The 27,577-nt window shown below is 33.8% G+C and overlaps 1 protein-coding gene across 1 annotated transcript in view; it reads right to left on the reverse strand.

Moving 5' to 3' along the window:
- Positions 1-372: 372 nt before the first annotated feature.
- Positions 373-27,577, reverse strand: part of PURG (purine rich element binding protein G) — a 34,765-nt gene continuing 7,560 nt past the window's right edge. The window contains exon 2 of the mRNA XM_049772373.1: positions 373-1,275. Within this exon, the coding sequence (XP_049628330.1) occupies positions 1,171-1,275 (105 nt within the window). The 3' untranslated portion in view covers positions 373-1,170. The remainder of the gene's footprint in view (positions 1,276-27,577) is intronic.

A 27,577-nucleotide genomic window follows, 5' to 3' on the forward strand; every position in this document is an offset into this window, starting at 1 on the left:
ATTAGCCACTGCATCTTTTATGTCATTTGAGTTGCCAACAAAGTCTTAAGAGCATACTTTCTTCAATGCAAATGTAATCTCGTGATTTGACAGAAAACTTTACTAATAAATTTATAAATAGAGTTCTACTTACACATTTTTTAAATCATCTCAACATATTTATTTCCAGTCCTAATAGGTCTACTTTTATAGATCCACTCTAACTGGATTTTAGAAATCCAAGCAGTCAGAATTGAAATTCCCAAGATATCACACATTTGGGAGGTACAAATGAAGATAATGCAAGAAACAAATATAAACCCGAAGATCATTGGCAGTTATGAGGCCCTCTAGAACTTCCCTGCTTTCTAAAAAATAATTAAGAAGCCAAAGTAATCACACATATAAACCAGTTTATTAGATTGTCAATGATACTTTGAGACAAATTCAAGTTGTTTTATTTTACTTCATATAAACAAGAAGAAGAAGAAAGGAGAGTTGAAACTTCAAGCTTTGTTCAGCATGTGTGCAGTTAGCATCCACAAAAGCACCATTGGATATGGGAGAATTAGCACCACAGAATTTTAGGACCTAACTGTTAACATGCATCACTGAAGAACTTGGAACATGAAAACTGAAGTATATGTGGTTTGGTCTCTCATAAAACAATACAAGGCAATTTATGATTTGTTTTCATACAGTACAATACAATCACCAATAATGAAAACCTTTTAAATACAATACAGGACAGAAAACACTTTGTACCCTGTTAACACTAAAGCAGTTACAGATTTAAAAATGTGTTTATTGTCAGAGGCAGTGGGTTGAAATGATCCCTCCTCCTCTACTTTTAAATTCAGAGTTGAATAGTTACATGATCTCTTAAGAAAGTATTTTCAAATCTATATAGTTTCACCTCAATGCTAACAAGTGATTTCTCTCTTTTTTAATAAAAAGATTTGATGAATTGAAAACAAAAGGAAAACCTGATAAGAGTCAAGATGTACTCCGATGTGGTAGAAGATACTGCACATAAGATCAGTTTGAAAATGATGCCAATGGTGTTGATAACTGTCTTCCTTTCCGGGTGGACGAATGTCAAGTACAAAAGCCTTGCATTCATGATGAGCTTCGGTTTATTTCTTTCACCAAATGCCTTTATTCTGAAGTATAACATGAGAGATTTATTCCTTATTCCTCAACTGTTTTTGTGGTGGCAAAAGGCTGTTCCTTATGTTGGATTTGACAACATTGAAAAGGGTTGATATTCTCTCTGGATTTAGGGTAATTTGTGAGCTAAAGAGAAAATATTAATTTAAATTTAGCACATTTGCAATCTTAAAGGAGTTTTAGTATTTTCACAGTTTAACCCATAATGAATAATACTGAAAACCTTTCTATTAGAAAGCATGTAACGAACCCTCAATTTTAAGTTGTGTTTTGACCAATTTTTGCATGGTAGAAAATACAGCATAAGAAATGTGAATAAAACTAGAGGGATAGATACAGGTATATTCAGATCTCAATGCATTGATGTCAAGGAAAAATATTTTTACTCACCAAGAGAAGAATATACCTTGAAGCATCTATGCAGACACATGAATCAATCATGCATCTGCCCAACTTCTAATTCTGTAATAGTGATAACAGGGTCATTCAGGAAAAGTACTCACAGTACGGCAGCAATTTCATGTTGTATATATTTAACAGCAAAAACATTTTTGAAAATAGAATCAGAACTATATGGTAAGTTTACAATTCACCATTTCTATATTTGAAATACATGCATATGCATCTATTTGCTTTCCCAGTTTTAGAACATCTCACTAGGACCAACATCTTTCATAATAACAATCTAACATGAGACAAATCTATGGTAAATACTAGGATCACAGAGATTTGAGAAAACTGTTATTCAGCATCACAAAATACTCAATAGAGCTACATAATAGATTGTTCATGCCATGACATTAATACACCTTTGGGTTAATAGGTATTATTTATTATTTTCAAAAGAAAACAATGAAACAAATCAAATAATTGACATGGAAATTTATCTTTAGTTTTTCCTTCGTAACAGAAGGCTTCTGATGATCTTGACTAATTTCTGTACCATGTATTAATGACAACTTCTATGAAGCAGCATTTACACTTAGTAAAATATTTTCAATTACTGGTAGAAAAATGGCCACCACTGAAAAGAATGAGTGATAGTGAACTTAGAAGAAAAAAACTTTTTTTCCTTAAACTAATGCCCCATATATAAAAAAAGCAAGTTTGTTCCCTTTGAAATGTTCTTTAGTGAAAAATATTTTGAGATAAAAGCTAGCTTAGTATATAAATGTCAGAAATATGTAACTTTTAACAACTCAAAATTAAAAAAATTATTCTTTGCTTTTATTTTGATAAATCAAACCCTATGAAACTACTAGAAAAACATGTTCACATGACTGATTTAAGTGAGATAATTTAGAAGATATATCTGACAAGAGTATAAGAAATAAAACTGGTTTCCTAATGTTTTAGGATTGCATAAAAAAATCAACAAAACCAAAATTAGTGTTGATTGCTTCTCCCTTGATTAACATTTTAATAGAAGTAGTACTAATTAAAATAAAGCTTAAATAAGCTGTCTAAAACTTTTTGGAGAAAACACCACAAATTTTACATTTTTAACCTTAAAGGATTGTCGACTAATTGGACTAACAGTTTTGCAATGATTACATTGACTTTTGTTACTTTTGTTTTATTTCTGTATTATTAATTGCTTATAGTAGACAATCTCATTTTTTTGCTGAGCTGAAGTCTTAGTTATTACCTTTTAAGAAGTTTTAGAAAAACACATAACTAGGATAAATTTATAAAAAGATAAAGAATATGGGATTTAGACAAATTCTATACAAATAGCTAGTTCAAGGTAATAAAGTGCCTTCATTTCCATATAATTTATTTTTCACTAAACATCTTAAGGCTTTTTATAAGAAATCTAGCATCATAAGTTTGATGCTATAAGGGTATGCTGCTAGTCAGCAAAATTTCATATTTTAATCCATATTAGATATTTTCAATAATTAGCAGCTTAAAATTATAAAACAGAATTACAGATTCTAAGTTTATTTTGTGAGGAAAGAGGAAGGGGACAATTTCCAAGAGCTGTACATATGACTGACAAGTTGTTCCTAGTGAACAATCTAGTTTATGTCATAATACACAACATCTAACACTCCTAAAATCTTCAATAGAATATTTAGTTCCATGGCAAACAAAGCCATCACATAGTTCATGCATCTATTCTGTTATTATCACATTTTAAATGATTGTGCAGCATTAAATGAAAAAGGACACAGACATGCTAAGATAAATTCTTCAAACGCAGGCACAAAGAATATTTTATTGCAATAGTTTATGCATGTTTGATATCAATATTTGAAATTAAAGCAATTATATTTGTTTTCATTTTGCTTATACTATCAGGGATGTATCACAGTAAATACTAGAAACCTAATAAAAGTTCATATTATAGTAATGATCAAAGGGAACTCTATTTCTTGTTGTCATTTCTTTTTGAAAGCAGAGTATATTAAGCACAGTTGAGTATTTGTCAGATCCAGATCTTCTGATAAATTCTGGTGATATATATATATATATATATATATATATATATATATATATATATATACACACACACACCCACTGCTCAACTGACTATAACCAATAAAATGTTTGTTTAGAAATTCAATTATTTTGGTCAAAAGAATTACGAATGTCAGGCACCAGACTAAATTGCTTTACACCTTAAATGCTTTTCTTGTATCCACTGGATACTTTATAATGTTCCTTAAATGAAAGTTTTTTAAGGTTAGAATGGAAGGTTTTTAAGATTAGGAAGAAGCACTCACTGCAAAACAGTTTCAAATCAGATTTCCAATTTAATTAGAAAAATAGGAACATCTAGCATAAAAAACAATTGCCAGTCCTAACTTGGATTTGATCTTTAATCTAAAGCCTAGTAAAAGTAATTCCTGAAAATAAAAAAAATTGATATAAACTGTTATAATTGCACATCCCTTTACCAAAGTGCCACAGTGACCAAAAAAGCTCGCACAATGCATTTTCCTAAAACTAGGTGTAAAGTATACTTTTTTATGATAGTATAGTACAGTTTCATAAATTTAACATAAGTATATTCAGGATGATGAATTATAATTTTCTAAAAATAGTATATTATGGTTTAAAAATATAACTTAAGAACCTTTGTCATTATGAAGATACAAATTCAAACATAGTCAAAGTAACCCCATAAAATCTGAATGCATCATGAATTTTTATTTAAGGAAATTTTAGTAATACTCTGCCCTGCAATGCATAGATGGCATCTGACTTTTAAAGAAACGTTAACTTAGTTATCTTGCTTTCAAACTGATTACCTCTTATGCTTGCTCTCTTCAATCACTGAAGCAACACTTTTTGAAAATAGTATTGAAGACTAAGGTTTCTAGCTAATCTCAATTGGTCATTCTGAGTAAGCACAGCAAATTGTTTGATGCGTGGGTTATTAATTTTCATGCTTCTATGTCCTTACTTTCAATAGAAAAGCTAAATAGTAACACAGAAATAACGTGGTAAGGACAAAAAAGGTCATTAGGGACCAAATGATATGAGAGAACAAAATAAAAAACTGTGGAAGCTCTTCATATTATTTAACTTGGTAGATCAAGGGAAGACTGTAAAATACAGAACTAGTTTAATTATATAAATTAAATAACATTGAAAATTATCTAAATATGTGCTGAAAATAAATGAAATACACTCATGATTAATTTTTTTCAATTTTTTTTGAGCTACACCTGGTGGCGCTCAAGAGTTACTCCTGGCTCTGTGCTCAGAAATTGTATGGGAGACCACATGGGTCACTGGGGGAATTGAACCACAGTCTGTCCTAGGTCAGCTGTGTGCAAGGCAAATGCCCCACCGTTGCACCACCACTCTGGCCCACAAGATTAATTTTTAAATTTATAATTTCCCCTACCTCCAGTAGCCAAAACAATCTTAGAGGAATAGAAGATAGGAGACATTACTCTCCTCAAACTCTGTTCAAAGTTTACTGCAAAACTGTAGTAATTAGAACAGCATGGTACTGCAATAAGGACAGACTCTCAGACCAGTGGACTAGAATTGAAAATCCAGAGACAGATCCTCAGGTATATGGACAGCTAATGTTCAATGGAGGAGCAAAAATTATTCTAAAAAATGGTAAAGTGATATACATAACAGTAACAGTATTGTAAACTACAGTGACTAAAAGGAAAAATTAGTGTGTACAGAGAGACAGGTGGGGTTGGCAGGAGGGAAATTGGGGACATTGGTGGAGGTAAGTGGACAAGGGTGAAGGGATTGGTATTTTACACCCCTGGGACTCAATCATGAATTATTTTATTACTTTGTAATTCACACTGATTCAATAATATATATAATATATATATATATATATATATATAATTTTTTTTTTTGGTTTTTGGGTCACACCCGGTGGTGCTCAGGGGTTACTCCTGGCTTTACGCTCAGAAATCACTCCTGGCAGGCTCGGGGGACCACATGGGATGCCAGGATTCAAACCGATAACCTTCTGCATGAAAGGCAAACGCCTTACCTCCATGCTATCTCTCCGGCCCCTCAATAATATTTTTAAAGGAGTAAAAAAGTATGAAGTGGAGCAAGGAAAGCCTCTTTAACAAGTGGTGTTGTGAAAACTGGCCAGCCACATGCATAAGAAATGAACTAAATCTCTCTAACACTATGAACAAAACTTAAATCAAAATGGAGTTAAGACCTTGATATCAGACCTGGATTCATAAGTTACACTGAGAAAAACATAAGTAAAACTCTTTATAGTATTGAAGCTAGAGGTATCTTTAAGGAATCAGAGTCTCTGGCCAAGCAAACAGAAACAAGATGAACAAATGGGACTGCAGCTTCTGTTTCATGTAATAACCAAAACAACATGGATTTCTATAATACCTCTTGCTAATATATTTACTATCAGGGTGAAGTACCTGTATTAACCCAACTTAACTTTTCCCTATGACAGTCATGTATCTGTGGCATAAATACTGAACACAGGTAATGGAGAGAGTTCACCACAGGGATGGTAATTGCCTTACATGTGGCCTGACTGGTTCCATGCCTGGCACCTGAGCACAGAGCAGGAATAGCTCCTGAGCAAGGTCAAATGTTGCCCAAACCACCCCCTCCCCCAATTACTAAACAGATCCGTAAGAACAATTTCTATCATATAATTTAACCCCCCTTTCTATTATTTAACTCCTATATATCACTTTTTGTTTCCAACTGCTCCCCAAATAGTCATAGTCATAATATTTCATTTTATCCCTATGAGAGAGATAAAGTTATAAAATGCTTGTCTAGTGCTGGAGCTATATAAGGATCTTTTAAAAAGACCTTTATAAGATCTTTTAAAAGATCTTATAGAGTTTCTCAGCTCTGTAGATATTTATCTAGAAAAGCCCTGGGCTATTTATCTGTACCATACATTCCTTAGGATAAAAGAGTGAATCTTGTCAGCTATATACACTTTAAGAGTGTTAAGTTTGTGCTGTATGTAAAATAATTCTGCTGATTACATGAACAAAAAGTGAGATGGAGGAAACAAGACATAACCTCTAAATATCACCCTTCACTGTACCTCCTTCCCTTCTCTCAATTGAACTGAGTTTCTATAATCACTCATTTGTCTCCACTTAATAGTGCAGTATGGCTCACCCTAAAAGCACAATGCAAAGCCCATATGATAACATGTCCTCAAGAGTACCAATGATACTATACTGATGATTACTACAACTGTTCCTTAAACTTTCAATTCATCACCTATCCTTTTGCCAAGGATTTAAATCAAAAGTTGTGCTTGCATATGACAGACTATTCTTTTCTTAAGCTAATCAGGTATAAAGAATCAACAAAAATGATCCTCACAGCTGCAACCATTAGCATGAGTATGAAGAATATGAAATGGAGAAGGAAATGAAAAGGTAATTACACATATAGAACAAAAAGGACCTGGGGACGAGGGGTTCTTCAGTCTTTTGGAAATCAGTGCTAGAAAAATAAGATCTCTGAGCAATAGAATTTTAGTGAACTTTGTGAATACTGAGGTTAAACCAGATAATGTTGACAGTCTTTTACAACTCTATTTTGTGCTGATGGGCTTCAATTCTAATAAAGTGGGGATTAAAAGTATTACAAAAAGTATTCTACGTTAGAGCAAAAACTAAAGTCAAGCTGAGACTTTTGGGACTCTTGAACTACTGCACTAAAAGTTTTCTTTAAAGCTCTGTTGCTCCTTCTTTTGCAACAACACCATGCAAATCCTTTAAAATTCTGAATAAATCTACTTGTTTGGTCAATGAAGTGTGGCTATCATAACATCTTGTTTTGACAGCAAAGTTCATAGGTAGGAGCTCACACTATACAAATATGGCAATTTCCCAAAGTGGGTGATACTTCCTCCCTATAGAGACACTTGAATGATGGGGGTGAGGAGGGATGTTGTAGCCTCAGGAGCCAATCACAGGACACACATCTGCCCACTTAAAGAAGGTAGATTTCTAAGGAAACGCTGATTGATTTTACTTATGAAAGGGGGTGGCAGACCAAATAAATTTGGGAAGCCCTGTCTTAGGTTTTACCAGGTAAGTACAACTCATGATCTCATTTCCAATCTCAAAGAAAAAACATGAAAGTATTTCTTGTAAAAATGGGAATACGAGTTTAAGTCCACCTCTGCGGAAAAACGAATAGTTACAATATTAAACTTCAACCGGTGAGCTGCTGCACATCTTAATAAGAAGAGCACTATTAATTATAAAATTACAATTGAGAGGCAACAATAACTTGGTTAATTCTACAACCAGCAAACAAAATCTAATTTTGGTTAACTGGCACCATAAAATCACAGAAGGAGAAAAATAAAATTTACACTCAGCTTTAATTTATACTAAGCTATGACATTTCAAAATCCTTTAAGCAAAGTGTGCTCATTGGCAATCAGGCTTATAATATTTTATTTTATAACAAGATCTCTTTACCCTTCTAATATTATACTGATATCATTCATTACTTGATCTCAAATGGGAACAAGGGCCATATTCTCATTTTTCCCACATGGCAACAAGCATTATTGATAGTTATTTATAATTAATTACTACAGTTAAAATGATGAACTGCCTAGAGAATTTGTACATGTTGCTCAAAAGTAGTTAATCATCTTTATAGTTTAAAACATATATCCTTGAGGCTTAGTATGATCATACTGCAAGTCCTCCTTATGGGTACTATTATACTAATGAAATTCTCCTGGTAATTCAAATGTAACTGCTTTTTTTATGAGCACACTTAGGCCAACACTACACTAAAAGTAGGTCATGTTAACAGGAAGTTTCATTTCAGTATTTTTGGTAGCATCAGAATAAAATACGAACCTGGTAAAATAAATTAGGACACACTAAATATGATCTGTGAGAAGAAAAGTATATGTATTTAATAGAAAGGAGAAAGAAATGAGAAAATAAGTGTAAGGGAAGAATTCAATGGATGAATGACCTGAAACTTTAAAAATATTTTCTCGGGGTGGGGGTGGGGGAAAATATTCTCTCAGTAATTGGAACAACTCATATTTCATTTGCATGCCTTTTTCCATAGACCTGACATAAGACTTAAAATTCAACATAGTAATTCTTTTCCTTGCTGGATAGCTGTAGAACACTGAAATTAACATGCTAAAACTTTCCCAAAAGAGAAGAAAATGCTGACCGTGTGTTGACTGTATATGACTGGGTATTCTGGAAACTGTTTCTGCAGCTCTGCATTTTAATGTCTTAAATGTAAGAAAGCAGGCCCGAGAGGGCTGAGCTAGCCAAGGGTCAGCTTGATTTTCTCCTTTATTAAGTTATGTTAAAATTTAGACACTTATTTTTGGTAAGAACAGAATTCTCTTGAAAAAAAACAAAAAACAAAAACAAAAACAGTAAAAATTCACCCTTTAGATCAACTGTCATGCATTTACTATAGCTCCTTAGGCTTATTATAATCTTCACTTAGGTTTATTGTTGCATCTCAAAATTCATTAAATACTGCTAGAAAAGGGCAAAAATTTAGGTAAGTTTAATTAGGACTTCAGAATATATATATATATATATGTTGATAATGCTGTCATATTACCTTCTTTCATTTATATAATCTAAGGAGTTAAAGATCAAAGTGAGTTTCTAATAATAACTGAGCTTAAAAGGTCAATGTTATGTTACCTTCTATTGTGAAAAAATAGAAACATTCTTTTCAGCATGTTCTGACAATAGGTATATCACAAGACACATCTTCTTACTATATTTTCCCACACTTATTTTATAAATTCAAAGCAAAACCGTAAAGTGAAATGAAAAATAAAACAAAACAATTAGTTCTATGGCTACTGCTCAAGTCCAGGTGGCTGATCATTAGTTGATCAAAAGAGTACCTCTTGGTACAATATTAATTTATACAAGCAGTTTGACTGTTAGTATTGTTTTTTATTATTAATAGTATAGTGAATTTTGTTCTTTTCTTTCTTAACATAGGTTGGCTGCATAATTTTTAAAGCAGTATTATGTCAATTAAGATACTCAGTGAAAGAAGTCAAAAGCAAAAGTGTGTTAATATATATGAAATTCCAGAATAGACAAAACTGACTTGTGGTGATGGAAATCAAATGAATGATCGCTTTTAGAAGTGAGAGAGGAATGGGTGTTTCCTGGGAAGGAGTACTCTAGAACTTTTGGACTTAAATGTTTTATGTCTTGAAATTCACAAAAAATGACTGAATGATGGCATATTGCAATTTTCCTTTTATCATTTAAAAATTCACCTTAAGACCTTCCCTTTACAATGTCCCATAAAAAGCATCAATCTCTTAGAGTGTGATTCATGACTATCACTATATAGAGGATCTGGATTTTACAGCAGCAGAGTGAACCTAAGAGATTTTATACTAAAAAAAAAAAAGATAAAGTCTCATAAAAATGTAACTGCTTCAAGAAAATATATTAAAACAGTTTATGCTAAAAATATAACACTTTGCTATATAAGACATGCAGATATATGGCCCACAGATATATAAAAAAATTCAACATCTATTATGCAAGTAAAAATCACATTGGTAATAATGGCCTATGTAGGGGCCGGAGAGATAGCTGGAGTTAAGGCGTTTGCCTTGCATGAAGAAGGACAGTGGTTCGAATCCCGGTATCCCATATGGTCTCTGTACCTACCAGGAGCAAATTTATGAGCATAGAGCCAGGAGTGACCTAAAAACAAACAAAAAAAATACAAAAAACAAAACAAAACAAAAAAGGCCTATGTCAAAAAGATTGGGCATAATGAGTGTTGGCAAGGATAGCAAGAAAATGTAAGTAAGAATAGCTTTATGGTAAAGAGTATGGATATTCCTTAAAAGCAAAAATGAAAATACCTAATGAACCAGCAATGCTACTTCTAGGCATTTATTTGAAATATGAAACACTAAAATGCCATTTACATTTTTCTCAAGAGCTAAAGCATAATCTAAACCTAAATGCTCACTTAGAAGACTAAATAAATTGGTTTAAGTATCGATACTCAATGAAATGTTAAAAAAGAAAATTCTGAATTTTTACACAAAATGAATGGAATCTGAGGTGATTTTTCTAAGTTAAATAATTAAGAAAGAAAGAGACAACAACTACATGAATATAACTAATTCAAAGTGCCATGAACAAAACAACCAACACAAAAAACTGAAACTTGGTGAAATGTCTTATGGTTATTAGAGGGAAAGAAAGGATTGTTGGAAGAAACATGCAGAATAGCCTTTTTGGTGGAGGGGCAGTGCTGGAACTAGTGGCAGGTATGATGAACACCACACACACAGAGGTGTGACTCTAATTCTAAAATTCCATAATGTTGCAAATTAATAATTCAATAAAAATAAGAGTGGTGAAGAAACTTTAGAATAGACTTTCCAAGTCAAGTTTATCACATGAAGATACTAATTTATAGAATGGCATGCATGTGCGTGCGTGCACACATGCACTCAAACTCACACACTTACTCACACACACACAAATCCAATATAATTTTAGTTTAAATACTACTCAGAAGCCCTGGAGTGTAGCTTATACTCATGGTTTCCCAAAATGAGTGAAGAATGGGGAAGAAATAGTACACTAACAATGAAAGATGAACTTAAACCTTAAGGTATGGAGCTAGAGAGAGAATATAGTGGGTAGGCATGCCTGACCACACAGTAGACCCTTCCTTGTTAATCCCATTTCCACATTTCCACATATTTCTCCCAAACACCACCAGGAGTGATTCTTGAACAGAGAGAAGTAAGCCCTGAGCACCACCACAATTGATCTAAAAACTGATCATCTCCCTCCCCTGAGAAAAACAAACAAACCCAGAATCTTTAGGAAGAAGGACAAAAGCTTTTATGTATACTACTTTGTGAATGATCACAAACCACATTTTAAAATTACTCTGAATGTCAGTAATTTATGATTATCTCATTGCCTCAAATCCAAGTTTTTTTTTTTTTTTTTTTTTGGTTTTTGGGCCACACCCAGTAACGCTCAGGGGTTACTCCTGGCTATGTGCTCAGAAGTTGCTCCTGGCTTGGGGGACCATATGGGACACCGGGGGATCGAACCGCGGTCCGTCCAAGGTTAGCGCAGGCAAGGCAGGCACCTTACCTTTAGCGCCACCGCCCGGCCCTCAAATCCAAGTTTTAAAGAAACTCCATTTGCAGTAAGAATGCCAACAAATCTGGTAATTTAAAGGATAAAAAATAATATAGAATAAGTAAACAAATAGTGGTGAATTCTATGTTTCTAAGGAAAAGATAGCAATGAACTGAGTAGAATTTATCTGTAATATGTCAACTATTCATGGAAAAATTAAAACTGTAATAAAAATTTCAGTAATTTCTTCAACTTATTTTTTGTAATTCCTGTTTGAACCCACCAAAAATTGTATGTTGTCTCAAATCTACAAACATACAAAATAATGTAAATTATGTAATTCTACTACTCCATGAAATTGATTTATGTCTAAAGGGAAGAAAAAATGGTAGCAATTTCTCTTTGAAAACCAGTTCTTACATTGTTTGAAAATAAAAGAAGTAGAAGGCTCTGATACAAAGTTTTTTCTTAATGTTTTCAAAATACAGCACCTGATCTATGAAAGAACTAGAAAAAACTGAATAAATAAATGGATATTCTCATTATCCTTGACTTGCCATTTATGTCACATAATAGCATAAAAATCCAATGTGATTGAAAAGAAATAGACATATACATAATTAAAAAACATAGAAAGGGGCCAGAGCAACATAGCAGAGTGAGTAGGACATTTGCCTGGCATGCAGGCAACTGGGTTTGATCCCCAGCAACCCATATGGTCCCCTGAGCCTACCAGGAGTAATCCCATAGCACTTCTGGGTATGGACGCAAGCCCAAAATAAATAAATAAATAAATAAATAAATAAATAAATAAATAAGTAAAGTAATAAAGAATGTACGAGGGAAATAGAAAGCCTGTCTAGAGTACAGGCGGGGGTTGGGTGGGGAGGAGGGAGATTTGGGACATTGGTGATGGGAATGTTGCATTGGTGATGGTGGTGTTCTTTACATGACTGAAACCCAAACACAATCATGTATGTAATAAAGTTGTTTAAATAAAAAATTGTGAAACATAAAAAAATAAAGTAATAAAGCATAGAAAGAAGACATCCTATTAAGCAAGAGAAAATTTTTGCATATAGTATGTCAGACAAAGGACTGATACCCAAAACCTAACATTACTCACAAAATTAAATAATAAATATCCAGTGTCTACATCTACAAAGGAGGCAAGGATCTGAACAGGCACCTTCCTAAAGAAGACATATGGATGGCCAAGATGCACACAAAAAGTACTCATTGCCACTCATGGTTAGGTAAATGCAAATCAAAACAACACTGAGATACCATCTTACATATATCATTTCATTATAGTCTGAGGAGAGCCAATGTTGGTGAGGCTGTGGTAAGAAAAAAACCCCTCACCTACTGTTGGTAGGAATATCGACTGATTTAGCCTCCACGGAAACCAATAGGGCAATCATTCCAAAACATAGAAATAGAACTTTCATATAATGTAGTGATATCACTTCCTGGCAACTATCATCCAAACACAAAAAATATTAAATTGAAAACATATATCCACACCTCTGTTCACCACAGTACTTAATAGCCAAGATACAACAAATGATTCAAATACCAAATACAGATAAATGGACCAAGAACTTGTGGTATATATGCACAAAGGAATAGTATGCAGCTCTAAGACAAAAACAAAATTATGCAACTTTCAACATGGAATTAGAGAATATCATGCTGTGTGAAGTTAGTCATAAGAATAGGTACAGATAAATAAAAATCTATTTCATATGTGGGACTTAAAAAGGAAATAGAAAGAGACTATGTCATAAGATAAGCAGTGGGGTGGGGACAGAAGAGATCTAGGTACATGGGTGTTGGGAAATGTGCAATGGTGAAAGGGTGGATGTGGAACATTATATAACTGTTAGTTAACCACAAAAAACTGTATTTCATGATGATTCAATAGAAAACTTCTGAATTAAAAATAGATACGCATAAAGGTAACAATAAAGGGCTAAAGACAACATAGAACTGATTTACACAACTAAGTGGGGGGTGGTTTGAAAGGCAGGGATGTTTGAGTCCTTGGGAGAGGGAGGAAGTAGATACACTGATGATGGGTGAGGTGTTGAAATTATGCGCATGGGAAACCATCACTAACAGTATTATAAATGATAGAACCTCCTACTATAACTATGGTTGATGTAGAATTTCACAAATTAAAATGATATTGTACGACAAAAACATTGATAAATCATAACCTGAATTTTTGGCTATGAAATATGACTTTAAAAAATTCGGGGCAGGGCCTGGAGAAACAGCATGGAGGTAGAGCGTTTATCTTACATCCAGAAGGACAGTGGTTCAAATTCCGGCATCCCATATGGTCCCCCAAGCCTGCCAGGGGTGATTTCTGAGCTCAGAGCCAGGAGTAACCCCTGAGAGCTGCCAGGTATTACTCAAAAACCAAACCAAATCAAACCAAACAAAAAAAACCCCAAAAAACCAAAACCAAAAAATTCAGGGTGCCTGGCATCCCACTGTGCCTCACGAGCCCACCAGGCAAAGCCAGAAGTTATCCCTGAACGTTGCCAGGTGTGGCCCAAATTTTGTTTAAAAAAATAATGAATTAAGGTCAGGGAAAGTTGCTCAACAGTAAAGTTCATGCTTAACATGAGACTTGGGTTGGATATCCACCAAAAATAAAAGATTCAATATATTTAAGGACATCATTTGCTTTGTTAGTGTGAAAAGAAAAACCCAAGGAATTTATAGAATGTGTAATTGTGAGATGGTTCATGTAAACATGCAAGCATTTTTGAGATATTAAGATATTTTAAGTACCAACGAAAGGCAAAACGCCAAGTCCTAGAAAAAAAACATAGCTCATAACAAGATGAAATAATAAAAAAAAAAAAGGCTTAGTATAAAGATAGTAGTCTGTAAGAGACCTTTCCTGGGGGTTATGGTGGTGACAGTACAGATATAAAATCCAGGTCTCACAGACAGGCCTGAACTTTTATCTCTGAGAGCCATCTCCCATTTCATGAGTCTCTTTTTGACAGTATCGAGAGCCTAAATTATAGAGGTTCCTTTAATACCTTGAAACCAAGAGTGAAAGTGTGTATCAATGGTAAAAATGTAAATATTTTTCCTGAGCTTTTGTCGACATAACTGGTGGTGCTCAGGGCTTACTCTTGATTTTGCACTCAGGATCACTTTAGAAGGGCTAAGAGGACCATATGGGATTGAAGCTTGGTCAGCATCCAGCCCTTACCCACTGTACTATTTGCCCAGCTCCTCATAAACATTTTCCTAGAAAAAAATAATACACAATCTTGCTATCATGTTTTCAAATTTAAAACTAAGAGATGAAAAAACTAGCTGAGAAGGAAAGGCTATTGAGAAATTGATATTCAGTAGTGGAATGACCACTTAACAAAGAATAAAATTATGAACTGACTGAGATCTTAAATGATTTTGAACAAGACAGCTGTAATATTTTTTATATTCTAATTATTAGGGTGTTATATAGTTCCAAAAACTTCTGGAATCAAGAGATAGCTCACATGGCTAGAGTGTACGCTCAGCATGCCCAAGGTCCCAAATTCCATCCTAGCACCACAGAATCTCCCTTTCCCACCTTCTCCAGCACTATAGAGTGATGTCTTGGAGACCCATAGCACTGCTGGACTAGAGAAGCATTAGATAGGCAAATCCTGATTTGAACGTTCACATAGCTGAGCTGAGTATTATTGGGGTACAGTAGCCTTCGACCTCCTAAAAATGCCTCTTCTCCTCCAAAACACCTTCAGGCAAAAACCACTCTAATTTAGACAAGAAAACCTCAAGTTGTCAAATCACTATAGATACCTATATCCAAACTAGGAAATAATAAATGTAATCCTTTTAGTGTTAGGGACAATTGGTCCTCAAATGCCAACTGCCTACTCTACTAATCACCTTTTCAAAGAATAGGCAACAAAGCAGTTCTGATTTCCTCCAGCAATAAAACTGTACTTTGATAATCCTTAGTCTATGGATAACTTTTTCATTTTCTTAATGGTGTCTTTGATGAGCAGAGAATTTTAATTTTGATGAAGCTTTATTCATAAGTTTTCTTCATAGTTTTTTGTCTCCTGTTTAAGAACTTTCTGCCTACAGTTGTACACTTTTACATTTGATTGAAAATGACTTAGTGACTATAGCTAGCCTCACTCCCGTGCTACTGCTAAACCTAAGAGGCCCTGGGTGGAAGGAGGCTCGCTTCCAATATTGCATAGTTTTGTTACACTTTCTGAGAAACTATCTAATTTAATAAAATGGGAATGACTTATGATATTAATATTTATTAAGAATATCTCTGTGACAGAAATTTTGCTGACAGTTTTATGTATGTCAAGACATTTAATTCTCCATGAGAAAACTGATTGACTAGAAGGTTCTGTGAGGATAAGGAAGTTTTTGTTTTGTTATTGACGTATTCCTTGAACCATGTTCAGAACACAATGATTCATTAAGTTTAAAACTCAATACCAAAACTGACTAAATGATCATATCAACTCTATTCACCTATAGAATTTGCCACAATTTACCCAATAACAAAATTTGGTGTTGAATACATTACTAGCTGACACCAGAGTCTGTTTCATTGTTTTGTGGTTGGATACTGAGAAAACCAGGTAAGTCTGTAAGACTCATGTACAAAATGGTTGAAATTACTGCTATTGCTTGAGGAAATAAAAATCTTTTATTCCTCTTAAAACAAAAAGCAAAAGTGGAACTTATATTAAATGTCCTCTTGATAATCCTAGGCATCTTAATCACTTATCTTTTTTTGTTTATTTATTTATTTATTTATTTATTTATTTATTTATTTATTTATTTATTTTTTGTGGAGAAGCTAGGAGCAGCAGCAGATGGTACTCAAGGGTTATTCCTGTCTCTGCTCTGAAAGGACTCAGGGTTCTTAGGGGAGTGACTATATGTGGTATCAAGGATTTGAATCTGGGTTGCAGTCTTTGTAGCTGCATGAAAGGTCTCACCTCTGTACAATCTCTGCAGTCCTCCCCCCACTTTTTTTTTTTTTTTTTTTTTTTTGCTATACCTGGTGTTCAGGGCCTACTCCTGGCTCTGCACTCAGGAATTACTTTTGGAAATTCTTGAGGGACCATATGGTATGCTGGGGGTCAATCTAGGGTTGGCACTGTATTATCTGCAGTACTATCACTTCAGCCACTCTCCAGTCCCATTTTATATTTATAATTATCTGCTAATTTATACAGATGAACCAGAGTGAAACTTTAATGACTACAGAAATAGATAAATTCAGACTTCATAAAGAATTGAGAATTTAAGACTGCTTATTTCTCAGTGATGCTACAAAACCATGACTATGTAAAGAGTGCCAGAAACAAGGTTATCTAACAGAATATGCCAGCCAACAGAGCTCTGATCACAATACTTTTTATTGTATTTCATTTTGAAATTGAAAATTTCTAATATGTATTATGCTTATTTTCTGCTTTGGTAGCTACAATGCATCAAGCATGATGATTTTTGGGTGTGTGAATGAACATATTACAGTGCTCTAGAATAGAATCTTCAGTTTATTTTTGTGATTTAAATGTGTAGTGATGTAAATGAAGATAAGGGTTCTTGAGTAAGCCTGATAAAAACTCAGGACATTCTTTTCAAGCAAGATTTTGAGGGAACTTCTAGCTTATTAGTGGGTCATTTAACTCTTGTTCCTAAGAGTCGGGAAAATATTCAACTGTTAATTTTTTTTTTTTTTTTGGTTTTTGGGCCACACCCAGTGACGCTCAGGGGTTACTCCTGGCTATGCGCTCAGAAGTCGCTCCTGGCTTGGGGGACCATATGGGATGCCGGGGGATCGAACCGCGGTCCATCCAAGGCTAGCTCAGGCAAGGCAGGCACCTTACCTCTAGCGCCACCACCCGGCCCCTCAACTGTTAATTTTTAATTAACTGAAAATGCAAATGAAGTAGTTTTATCACTTAACTTTTCTAAGCAACATTTCCTAACCACTGCTCTTCAGTGTAGGTAGCATGACAAGACTTATGACAAAACAAAAAATGATTGGTCTCCTACTCATTAAGATCAGGTTCTGAAATGCTTGTTATGGTGGGAAGCTCAGGCAGTGAGGAGAGAGGTCAGAGGAGAGGGTCAAAGATTTAAAAGTAGCAGCAGAGATGCTGAAGTAGATAAATGGTTTGTGAATAGACATGAGGACCAATACACTGAGTTCATATGTCTTTTGCCAGAGGTGAAAAACTGAGACTGAAGTTTTGACGAATATAAGAAAATACCTTGAAACCATTTCAAAAATAAATTCAAAATAACTATTAAAACTATTTAATTTTTATCAAATGTTGATTTCAAGTTTACCTTTAAAATTTCTAGTGCCTCGGGGCTGGAGAGATAGCATGGAGGTAAGGCGTTTGCCTTTCATGCAGGAGGTCATCGGTTCGAATCCCGGTGTCCCATATGGTCCCCGGTGCCTGCCAGGAGCAATTCCTGAGCATAGAGCCAGGAGGAGCTCCTGAGCACTGCCGGGTGTGACCCAAAAACCACACACACAAAAAAAATTTCTAGTGCCTCTATAAAGGCAGTTAATATATTTTATTTTATCAGGAATATAATAAACCAGGTATATTTACATAGCTAAGTGACAACATATCATGTAGCTTGTCTTGGCCTATTTTCTTCATCAGTGAAGTCAGGCGATAAAACTGATCTAAATTAACCTAAATCAGAATTTTATTCAGGATGAAGTGATATATACTATGAAAAGAACTTTGAAAAATATTTTGAATTACATATAAATTGTTATAACTTAAATTTCCTTTTCCTTTTACAGAGTATTATATTAGTTCCTTAACTAGTTTTGTTTCTTTTGCTAGTTTACTAGTTCTTTTTAGTATATTTTTACCAGTTTATTTCATTAAACTAATTTATTTAGTTTAATTAGAAAACATTTCAGGGGGCTGGAGAGATAGCACAGTGGTTAGGCGTTTGCCTTAGGCGCAAAAGGATGGTGGTTCAAACCCCCACATCCCATATGGTCCCCTGAGCTTGCCAGGAGCTATTTCTGAGCATAGAGTCAGGAGTAACCCCTGAGCGCTGCCGGGTCTGACACCCGCCCCCCCCCCCAAAAAAAACAAAAAACAACAACAACAACAACAAAAAGAAAACATTTTAGAATTAATTATCAGATGAGAAAAACTTTCAGGGAACAGGATATCACTGGTGGTGGGGAATGCCCTTGATTTATTGTCACTATGAACCTTGAATATTACTGTAAAATATTTGTAATTCACTTTGGCTACATAAAAATTAATTAAAAAACTTTCAGGACAAATGTATAACTAATGGAATTTATATATTAATGACTCTTGATTGCAATATGCCAAATTTGACTGTTTTTTATAACTTCTAATGGTAGAATTAGGCTTATTTTTTGGCTATTATATTGATAAGATAGATGATAGTTCCTGGGAACACTAATAGAATCTTGTAAATCCAGACATACATACATATATATATATATATATATATATATATATCCAGACACATATATAGTGGAGTGTAATTTGTGAAGATATTGTATATTGTGATGAGTAAAAGAAAATTAAAGTGGGGCCAGATAGAACAGTGATAGGCATTTGCCTTGCACATGGCCAACACAGGACATGTGACCCCCCCCAAAAAAAAAAGCTTAAAAAGAAAAGAAAATTAAAGTGAGGATAAATTCTAAAGTCTGGGGCCGGTGAGGTGGTGCTAGAGGTAAGGTGTCTGCCTTGCAAGCGCTAGCCAAGGAAGGAACACAGTTCGATCCCCCAATGTCCCATATGGTCCCCCCAAGCCAGGGGCAATTTCTGAGCACTTAGCCAGGAGTAACCCCTGAGCATCAAATGGGTGTGGCCCCTCAAAAAATCCAAAAAAAAAAAATCTAAAGTCTATGGCAAGGAGTGCAACCATATGATATTAATGGCATGGTTCCTCATTTTCCTTATTTTTTTCCCAATCCTCCTATACACAGAGATCAGCTATCTTTATGATAAAGCCAAATGAAGTTGTACAGTTATTAGCAAGTTAGAATTCAGTAAGCCATTATCATTGGGACACAATAGACATATGAGATAAAATATAATAATTATTTTCAGCATCAAAAGAGATTTAGAAATATGAGAAAATAATTATTTACTTAAAAGTGTGTTGGTGTTAGGGGCTGGAGCGATATTTTCATATTTCAGCATATTTTTTACCATTATAACAGTAGATAGATTGCATTTAAAGGAAAAGTTATTAAAGTTATTAAAGGGAAAAATAACATGAAGTATATGGTAACAGACAACAGATAACAACAGATTCTAAAAATATACCAACACTATTTGGCATATGGAAGTTAATAGGATAAGAACATCTTTTGCATTATAGTGAGTTTGACTGGACTCTAAGAAGGGCTTTGAAGTAAATAATTTTGAGAATGGTACAATTAAGGTCAATGTAATCAAAAACGCCTGTAAAAAACTATCATCAGTTTTTTAGTCTAAACCTGGCACAGAAGTGCCACTCAGCAATCACTGAGCAAGCAGAAAAATAGAAGCATTTCTTTATTAGGCAAGGGAAAGACTATTTCTGAAGTCAAATATAGGATGTACAGGAAATAAAAGATTCGATATTTCACTGCAAATCAGCTTTTTGAAACTGAAATATTTTTTGAAATAAAAATGACATGTTATTATCATGTTTTTTTAAATGATCATTTTTGATACCACTTGTCATTTTGATTTATCTTTCAAGGACTGTGATCTTTAAGTAACAAGATTTCAAAGGCAAAAAGTGAAAGAAATGGGAATGATGCAGTGGTTAGTTTCCAGTATTAGAAAAACCAGAGTAACAGTCTCTGATTTTTAATTTTAAGATCTAGTTAAAGACAAATACTTTTTATGTGGGAACTATCCTAAAATTTTAAATACATTTAAACAAAATTTAGACAGGAAGGACTGGCTACTTTAAGCATCCCTAGGCATGTCACAGGGCAGTTTGTGCTTCAAGAGCCAGCTGTCTGGGTAAGTTTGAATCGAGGATTACAATGAGAACTTTTATAGCTCTAAATCAAGGATGACAAATAGCAAATATTTGGCAAGACTGCTCCCCCCCATCTTGATGTAGATTTCAAATTCTCAAAACAGTATTTTAGGGCTGTGTATCTTATCAACAAGTAAGATGAGATCAATTTGTCATTGCTTCTCCAGGAATAAAGGTAGGGGTACAGAAAAGAACTGGACTGTCTATAATTTTATACACATATAATAGTTATTTATAGCAGAAAATTCACTTAAATATTTAGAAATGTGTTCTAGAGTCATACGTTATAGGCTTTGTTGCATTATATTTAGACTTAACTCAAATTTCTTTCACAGAGGTATCACTTGTCCACTTGAACTTTGTGTATGTTATTTTTAAAGATAGTATTATTTTTTTGTTTGTTTTTGGGCCACACCCGACGGTGCTCAGGGGTTACTCCTGGCTGTCTGTTCAGAAATAGCTCCTGGCAGGCACGGGGGACCATATGGGACACCAGGATTCGAACCAACCACCTTAGGTCCTGGATCGACTGCTTGCAAGGCAAACACCGCTGTGCTATCTCTCTGGTCCCGATAGTATTATTTTTTATTTTTAAGTTTTTATTTTTAGTATTTGTGTTAGGGCTATACCTGGAGATACTCAGGGATTATTCCTGGTTCTGCACCACTGCTCAGGGATTACTCCAAACTCAGGATGCTAGGGATTGAAGCTGGGCATTGAGCCATATGCAAGGCAAGTGTTGTCCCATTGTGCTACTGTTCTACCCACTTCAGTTGAACTTTGGAACATGGTTCAGAATCATTAGAAAGCCTAGGTGAACTGTGAAGAAGTGTCGTCTGTGATTATGAACCAAGTGTTAGATTGGGTCACACTAGATTCTAACTTTATGTATGACTGCCATAGCTACACTTCTGCCTTTTAAAAAAATCATTCTAGCAAAGAATCAGACATATCTTTTGCAGCTATAACCCATTTACTTGGAAACATTTTTAATTTTTTTTAAGTTTTTAGACCACATGCAGGGAAATATCCCATATGTGATGCTGAAAATAATTAGGATCAACTACATGCAAGGCAAATGACTTAACCCTTGTACTCTCTCTGGCTCATATTATATTAGGATAAAATTTGTTTCTGTCTAGATAAATTGGTAGGTCAAAAAAAAGAATGAAAATACTTGTTTCAGTTTTTAGAAATTGGGTTTTTGGTAATTTACTTCATCATTTTGTGTATTTCTTTTTTTTTTTTTTTTGGGGGGGGGCACTCCAGTTTGATGCACAGGGTTACTCCTGGCTATGCGCTCAGAAATTGCTCCTGGTTTGGGGGGACCATATGGGACTCCGGGGAATGGAACCTCGGTCCGTCCTACACTAGCGCTTGCAAGGCAGACACCTTACCTCTAGCGCCACCTTCCCGGTCCCCATTGTGTGTATGTTTAAGTAAACTCATAGCAGGTAATTTGAAACAGCAATATAAATACAAAATTTATTATTTATGTTTGTTTTGGGGCCATTCATGGGTGTGGTTCGGGCTTACTCCTGGCTCTGTGTTCAGGGATCATTCCTCGAGGTGCTAAAGTGACCAAATACAGTGCTGGGGATTAAACTGGGGTTGGCTGCTTTAAGGCAAGCACCTTTCCTTATTATATGTCTGGTTACACAACTTATACCTTATGTAATCCTTTTTGAGGAAAATATTACCAGCAACACATTTTAAGAAATTCTGGTAAGTAAAAGTGATAAAAGCTGAACTTAAGTTGCATGACAAAGCTTATAAGAATTCACTAATTCATTCAATTACTGAAGCTGACAAAAATTGGGAAACCAGTTAGTTTTGGGTTGCTGAGGATGGAATCTAGGTTGGCTGCTTGCAGGGCCGTGATTTAAATTTTTGGTTGTTTGGTTGTTTTTGGGTCGCACACAGTAGCACTCAGGGGTTACTCCTGGCTCTGCGCTCAGAAATTGCTTCTGGCAGGCCTGGGGGACCATATGGAATTCGGGGAATTGAAAGGGGTATGAAAACACCCTACCTGCTGTGCTATCTCCCCAGCCCTTAAATTTTTTTAATTTACAAATTTAAATAGTAGTTATAGTACAAACAAGATAATTTTGTAAAAGTTATGTTGCCTATAATGATACTTCCAATTACTATTTCTGTGTCAGCAATTAATCTTTTTCACATTTCGGAAGTAATCATTTTGGAGCACTAATTGTAAAATGGTAGTTAGAAAAGAAGTTAGTGTACTTGTAGAACTATCAAATGTCCATGTACAAATTAATTTAGTATTTCTTATAGAAAGTCATCCACAAGAATGACAGTTAAAATGATCATTATAGTCATATATAAATAACATCAATTATTCGTAAAATATTTTTTGTCACCACATAAACTACAAATGTCCACAGGTTGGTAAGTACATAGTAAAATAAATTTCAAATATTAGCTGTATTTTCAAATAATATACTCAACAGTATATTCAGTAATGCATCCTTAAAATTAAATCAATAGGTCTAAACTTGTTATTTAAAAAGGTATTTCTCTAGTTGAGGGTTCTTTTTCTTATACATATAGCTATGACATAGGAAAATGCCAAAACAATTATTAATTTAAAAATAAACTTTTGGAGCTGGAGTGATAGTATAGTGCATAGGGTGCTTTCCTTGCATGCAACCATATATGGTTTGAAATAATGCATTAGAGTAGGAAAATAAGATGCAGGAAATGTTATAAAATCAGTAAATTAATAGCCACAAGATTTATTTTCAAGCCAATTAAAATAACCAATTGTGTTTGATTCATGAGTAAATAAAAGTCAATAGTAATTTGTATTCTTTACCCTTAAAAGTAGATGAGATAATCTCAATTGTATTAATACCTTCAATTTTTTGAAATCTATTTGAAATGGCAGTAATTAGAGACTCAATCTATAAACCATATTAAAGACCAACTAAATTGTACTTATTAGCACTAGACTTAACTAAATAGATGTACTTTCATAGAAGCAAGTGTCTCTTAGTAAGTTTAACTCCTTATATAAGGAAATAATTGCCTGTAAACTAAGGCAGATGCTGATAGTGGTTGATGATAGATCATGCTTTGTAAATTGGGAGGACAAATTTCATTATAAACTGAGTAAAGCCAAGCTGTGGCTTGATGTGAATTTCAGTTTAAAGTATTTTTCTGAAATACTCACTGGGTTTTAAGCCTCTAAAAATTATAAAATAGGATTATAAATGGGATTTTATCAGAACCAGAAATAGCTGTAAGGGAAGTAGCAATGCTCAGTATATGATATTCAGTAAATAATATTCATTATTATTATTATTCAGTAATAAATTTTGATTTATCCTTTCTTTTGTTATCTTTCCCTTTAAAAATGACCATGATAATTTTTCTAGAATTTAAACTTATTTATGAGATTAGCTGTACGTCTTGGTATTCACAATGTTTTTTTTGAAGATCCACTGCTTATTGAAAGAGTTGGCCTTTAAGTCCTTATCATTCTAAGTAAAACATTCTAAATTGCTAAATGGATATATGTGTTGAAGATTAGTTGAGTAAAGCAGAAGCCCTTTTTTCTTAGAGTTTATAGAACTTACAGGGCAATACCCAAATAATCAATAGTAGCATTAGTCTGTTTTTTAATTGTTTCATATAGCATCTGAATAATTGATAGGAAGTCACAGGGCTGTGATGAGTTCTTTCCCTTTCCAATAGGTAAAGGGCTTAGGAGAGAAGAAAAAAAGGGAAGCGGGTTATGAGAGACAAAAAGTTTGCAGTTTTGTTTTTATATTTGATTATAGTAAGGGATACTATTTTGAACTGCTATTAAACAAGATAATATCCTAAATTGTTAATTATCTCTGATTCTTGGTATCTTACATATATATCCGTATTCATAACTCATTAATTTATGGTTCTGTTGTTTTATTCTGCTGGGTAGTTTTGGCACTTAGGTGGGTACTTTTGGTCAAGTTGATGGTAGTTTTGGTACTGTCTTAAATTTATCAAAGAAAACAAAATGGCAAGGGCAAAGAACTGCTAAACCATACTTTTGTATCGTGCTTAGATTTCAAACAATACTGAAGAAGCAATCAAAATCCCAAAATGTTACCAGCTGTTTTGAGAAAGAGAAAAACATTTCTCTATTTTGTTGAGAAAAAACCAATCTGATTACTAGGGTTGTATCACTTCCAGTTGAAGAATGTTTTCTTAAGTAATCAGCCTTTGTCATGGAATTTTATTGTATTTTGGGATCCTATGTGAATTTCTGTAAATTTTATTAAATGTTTTGAAGTTAACAAAACATATGTGCAATAAACACTTCAAAATATACTTTGGTTTCTCTTAAATGCTGTTTTTGGTAAACCAATAGGTAGCCAAAAGAGAGGTTTATAGAGAAAATATCACTTTTTATGCTTGTTCTGAGGCTAGCCCTGTTAGTGATCAGGGTTTACTCCTTGCTGTGCAATCAAAAATTATTTCTGTTGGGCTCAGGGGACTATATAGAGTACCATGTATTGAACCCATGTCAGCTGTATACAAGACAAACACCTACCCATTGTACTACTGTTCTGGCCTGTAAAAGTCACCTTTTAAAGTTCTCTGTTGATAGACATTCTAGAGGACTAGGCATCTAAATAAATGTGTCCAAGACAAAAACTTTTTGTCTTGCCTCTTTCTCCAATCACCAACTTTTAGTTTCTCAAGGTTACACAAGTGCGAGCGCACACACACATACAAACACACACACACTCATTTAAATGTTTTTTTTTTTTTTTTTTTTTTTTTATCTTTGCAAACCCTTGAATTTTCTTCTAAAGCAGAACAGTGTTCACAGCTCTAACAAGCTTTTCCTTGTTAGATATCACGCAACGTTGACTAAAACCAAGGGAATAGGATCCAAAGTTATATTTGCTTTTCTGTTAGTATATTATATTTAGCAAGGTCATTTTTGGTTATTTCAGAAATGACATTTTAGGAAGTGATGTTATTTTTATAATTATTTTACCATGCAGATTATATACACATTATTGCCAGCCAGGAATTAAACCTAGGGCTTCAACACATCAAGGCATGTGCTTTACTGCTGAGCTACACCCCAGTCTGCCATGCGGAACAGAAATGACAATGTGAGGAAACAAATAATGCTACTTGTAAAAGAGACTTCACATAAATATTTCTTATAAAAATTAAATCATAGGGAAGTTATCAAATCAGAATTTAGCAATTTTGTCTTAAAATAGGATTAAGAACATTTTACAAGCATGTGATAAACCTGGCGCTTCTACATGTTCTTTAGAGTGTGTTATTGTGGTTATTATTAATATAGGAAAATCTCTTCACCGTTCCAATACGTTATTCTCCTCATGCTTTCTTTTACCCTCCACAGAAATGGAATTTAAAGGTTTACAGTACAGAACCTGAGCTGAGTATGATTGTGCTCATTTTTCACACAGGGAAGTCACCCAACAGAAGTTAAATGGTCTACATAGCGCCACGTTGTACAGAGGCAGAATCAGGTCTTTTTAGTTCTCAAATGTTCTTTTAAGGATAAAGTAACAGGATTTGGTTTTTGAGAAGGACTAAATTCTTCTTTATTTATTCAGTTATAGGCAAGCAAATCAGTCCTTTTTCCATCCTTGTTTCTTCTTTTATATTTGTAACTGCAGGGTTATCTTATCAACTGCAGGGTTACCTTTATCATCTACAACAAAGAATCCTAAAAAAGAAGACTCTTTTATAGTCATTTTCTCTAAAGAAAATGAAATATCAAGTATTTCTGAATTAGTCTTAGATAAATAAATTCTGATTTAAGTCAGATCAAATTAAAAGAATCTGATTTCTGTTATTTTGAAAAAGACAAAAACTAACAAAGCTTTTCTTTATAACCTTACATTTTGGGCAGATTTTTAAAAAAGTGCTATAAGCATTTTTAAAGGGAGTACATTCTCTTGTCTCTATGTTTACTATTTCCTAGACACAACAAACATTTTGAATAGAATAATATTTAGAGAAACTAAATATGAAGGGAAAATGAGAAAACAGAAAACTCCTATTTAAGATGAGAAGTCAATAAGAAACAATCCCATTTAAGTGGATTCTTTCCTTCATATTCATATCACAAACTAACATCATGGTAGCAGCACTAACATTATGAATACATTTTATTTATTGTAGATGCTACTGGCCACGAAAATAGCAAATTTTTTCCACAAGGGAGAGTTCAAAGAAAATAATATTTAGAAACCATGTTATTAGAAAGCACTAACATGGAAACTCCTTAACAATAGGAAATTATTACAAAAATTATATCCTAAATTCAAGCAAAACTGGTTCCTGAAAATGAATTTATCTCTTGTTGACCCCTTTTAAATAAGGAGCGATACACAGAAACATTTTAAGTAAAAACAAAGAAATACTTGAAGATCTTTAACAATGTTAAAGATTTGATAAAGGATAATGATTTATTCATCATTAAAAGCAAACTCTTTTACATTTTAAAAGTATGTTTACAAGGATCCTTATCTTCAAACAACACCTCTCTCATTTTACAAACACAACATGCCACCAATTATGAAATATTATTTTCCAGTTTAAACCAATGTTCAATTTTAAAAGCATTTTCACATTGTCATTAAATTCAGAAACCAATCTAATAAAAATAAATTCTTCCTCAACCCACATATTCTTTAGATACATGTTAGTTTTTGATTTTTTTTGGTGGCCTGCCCAGGAAGGTTTTGGATTTTTAA

This window comes from Suncus etruscus, chromosome 4, assembly GCF_024139225.1.
Source record: "Suncus etruscus isolate mSunEtr1 chromosome 4, mSunEtr1.pri.cur, whole genome shotgun sequence".
In the NCBI taxonomy this organism is placed as follows: Eukaryota; Metazoa; Chordata; class Mammalia; order Eulipotyphla; family Soricidae; genus Suncus; species Suncus etruscus.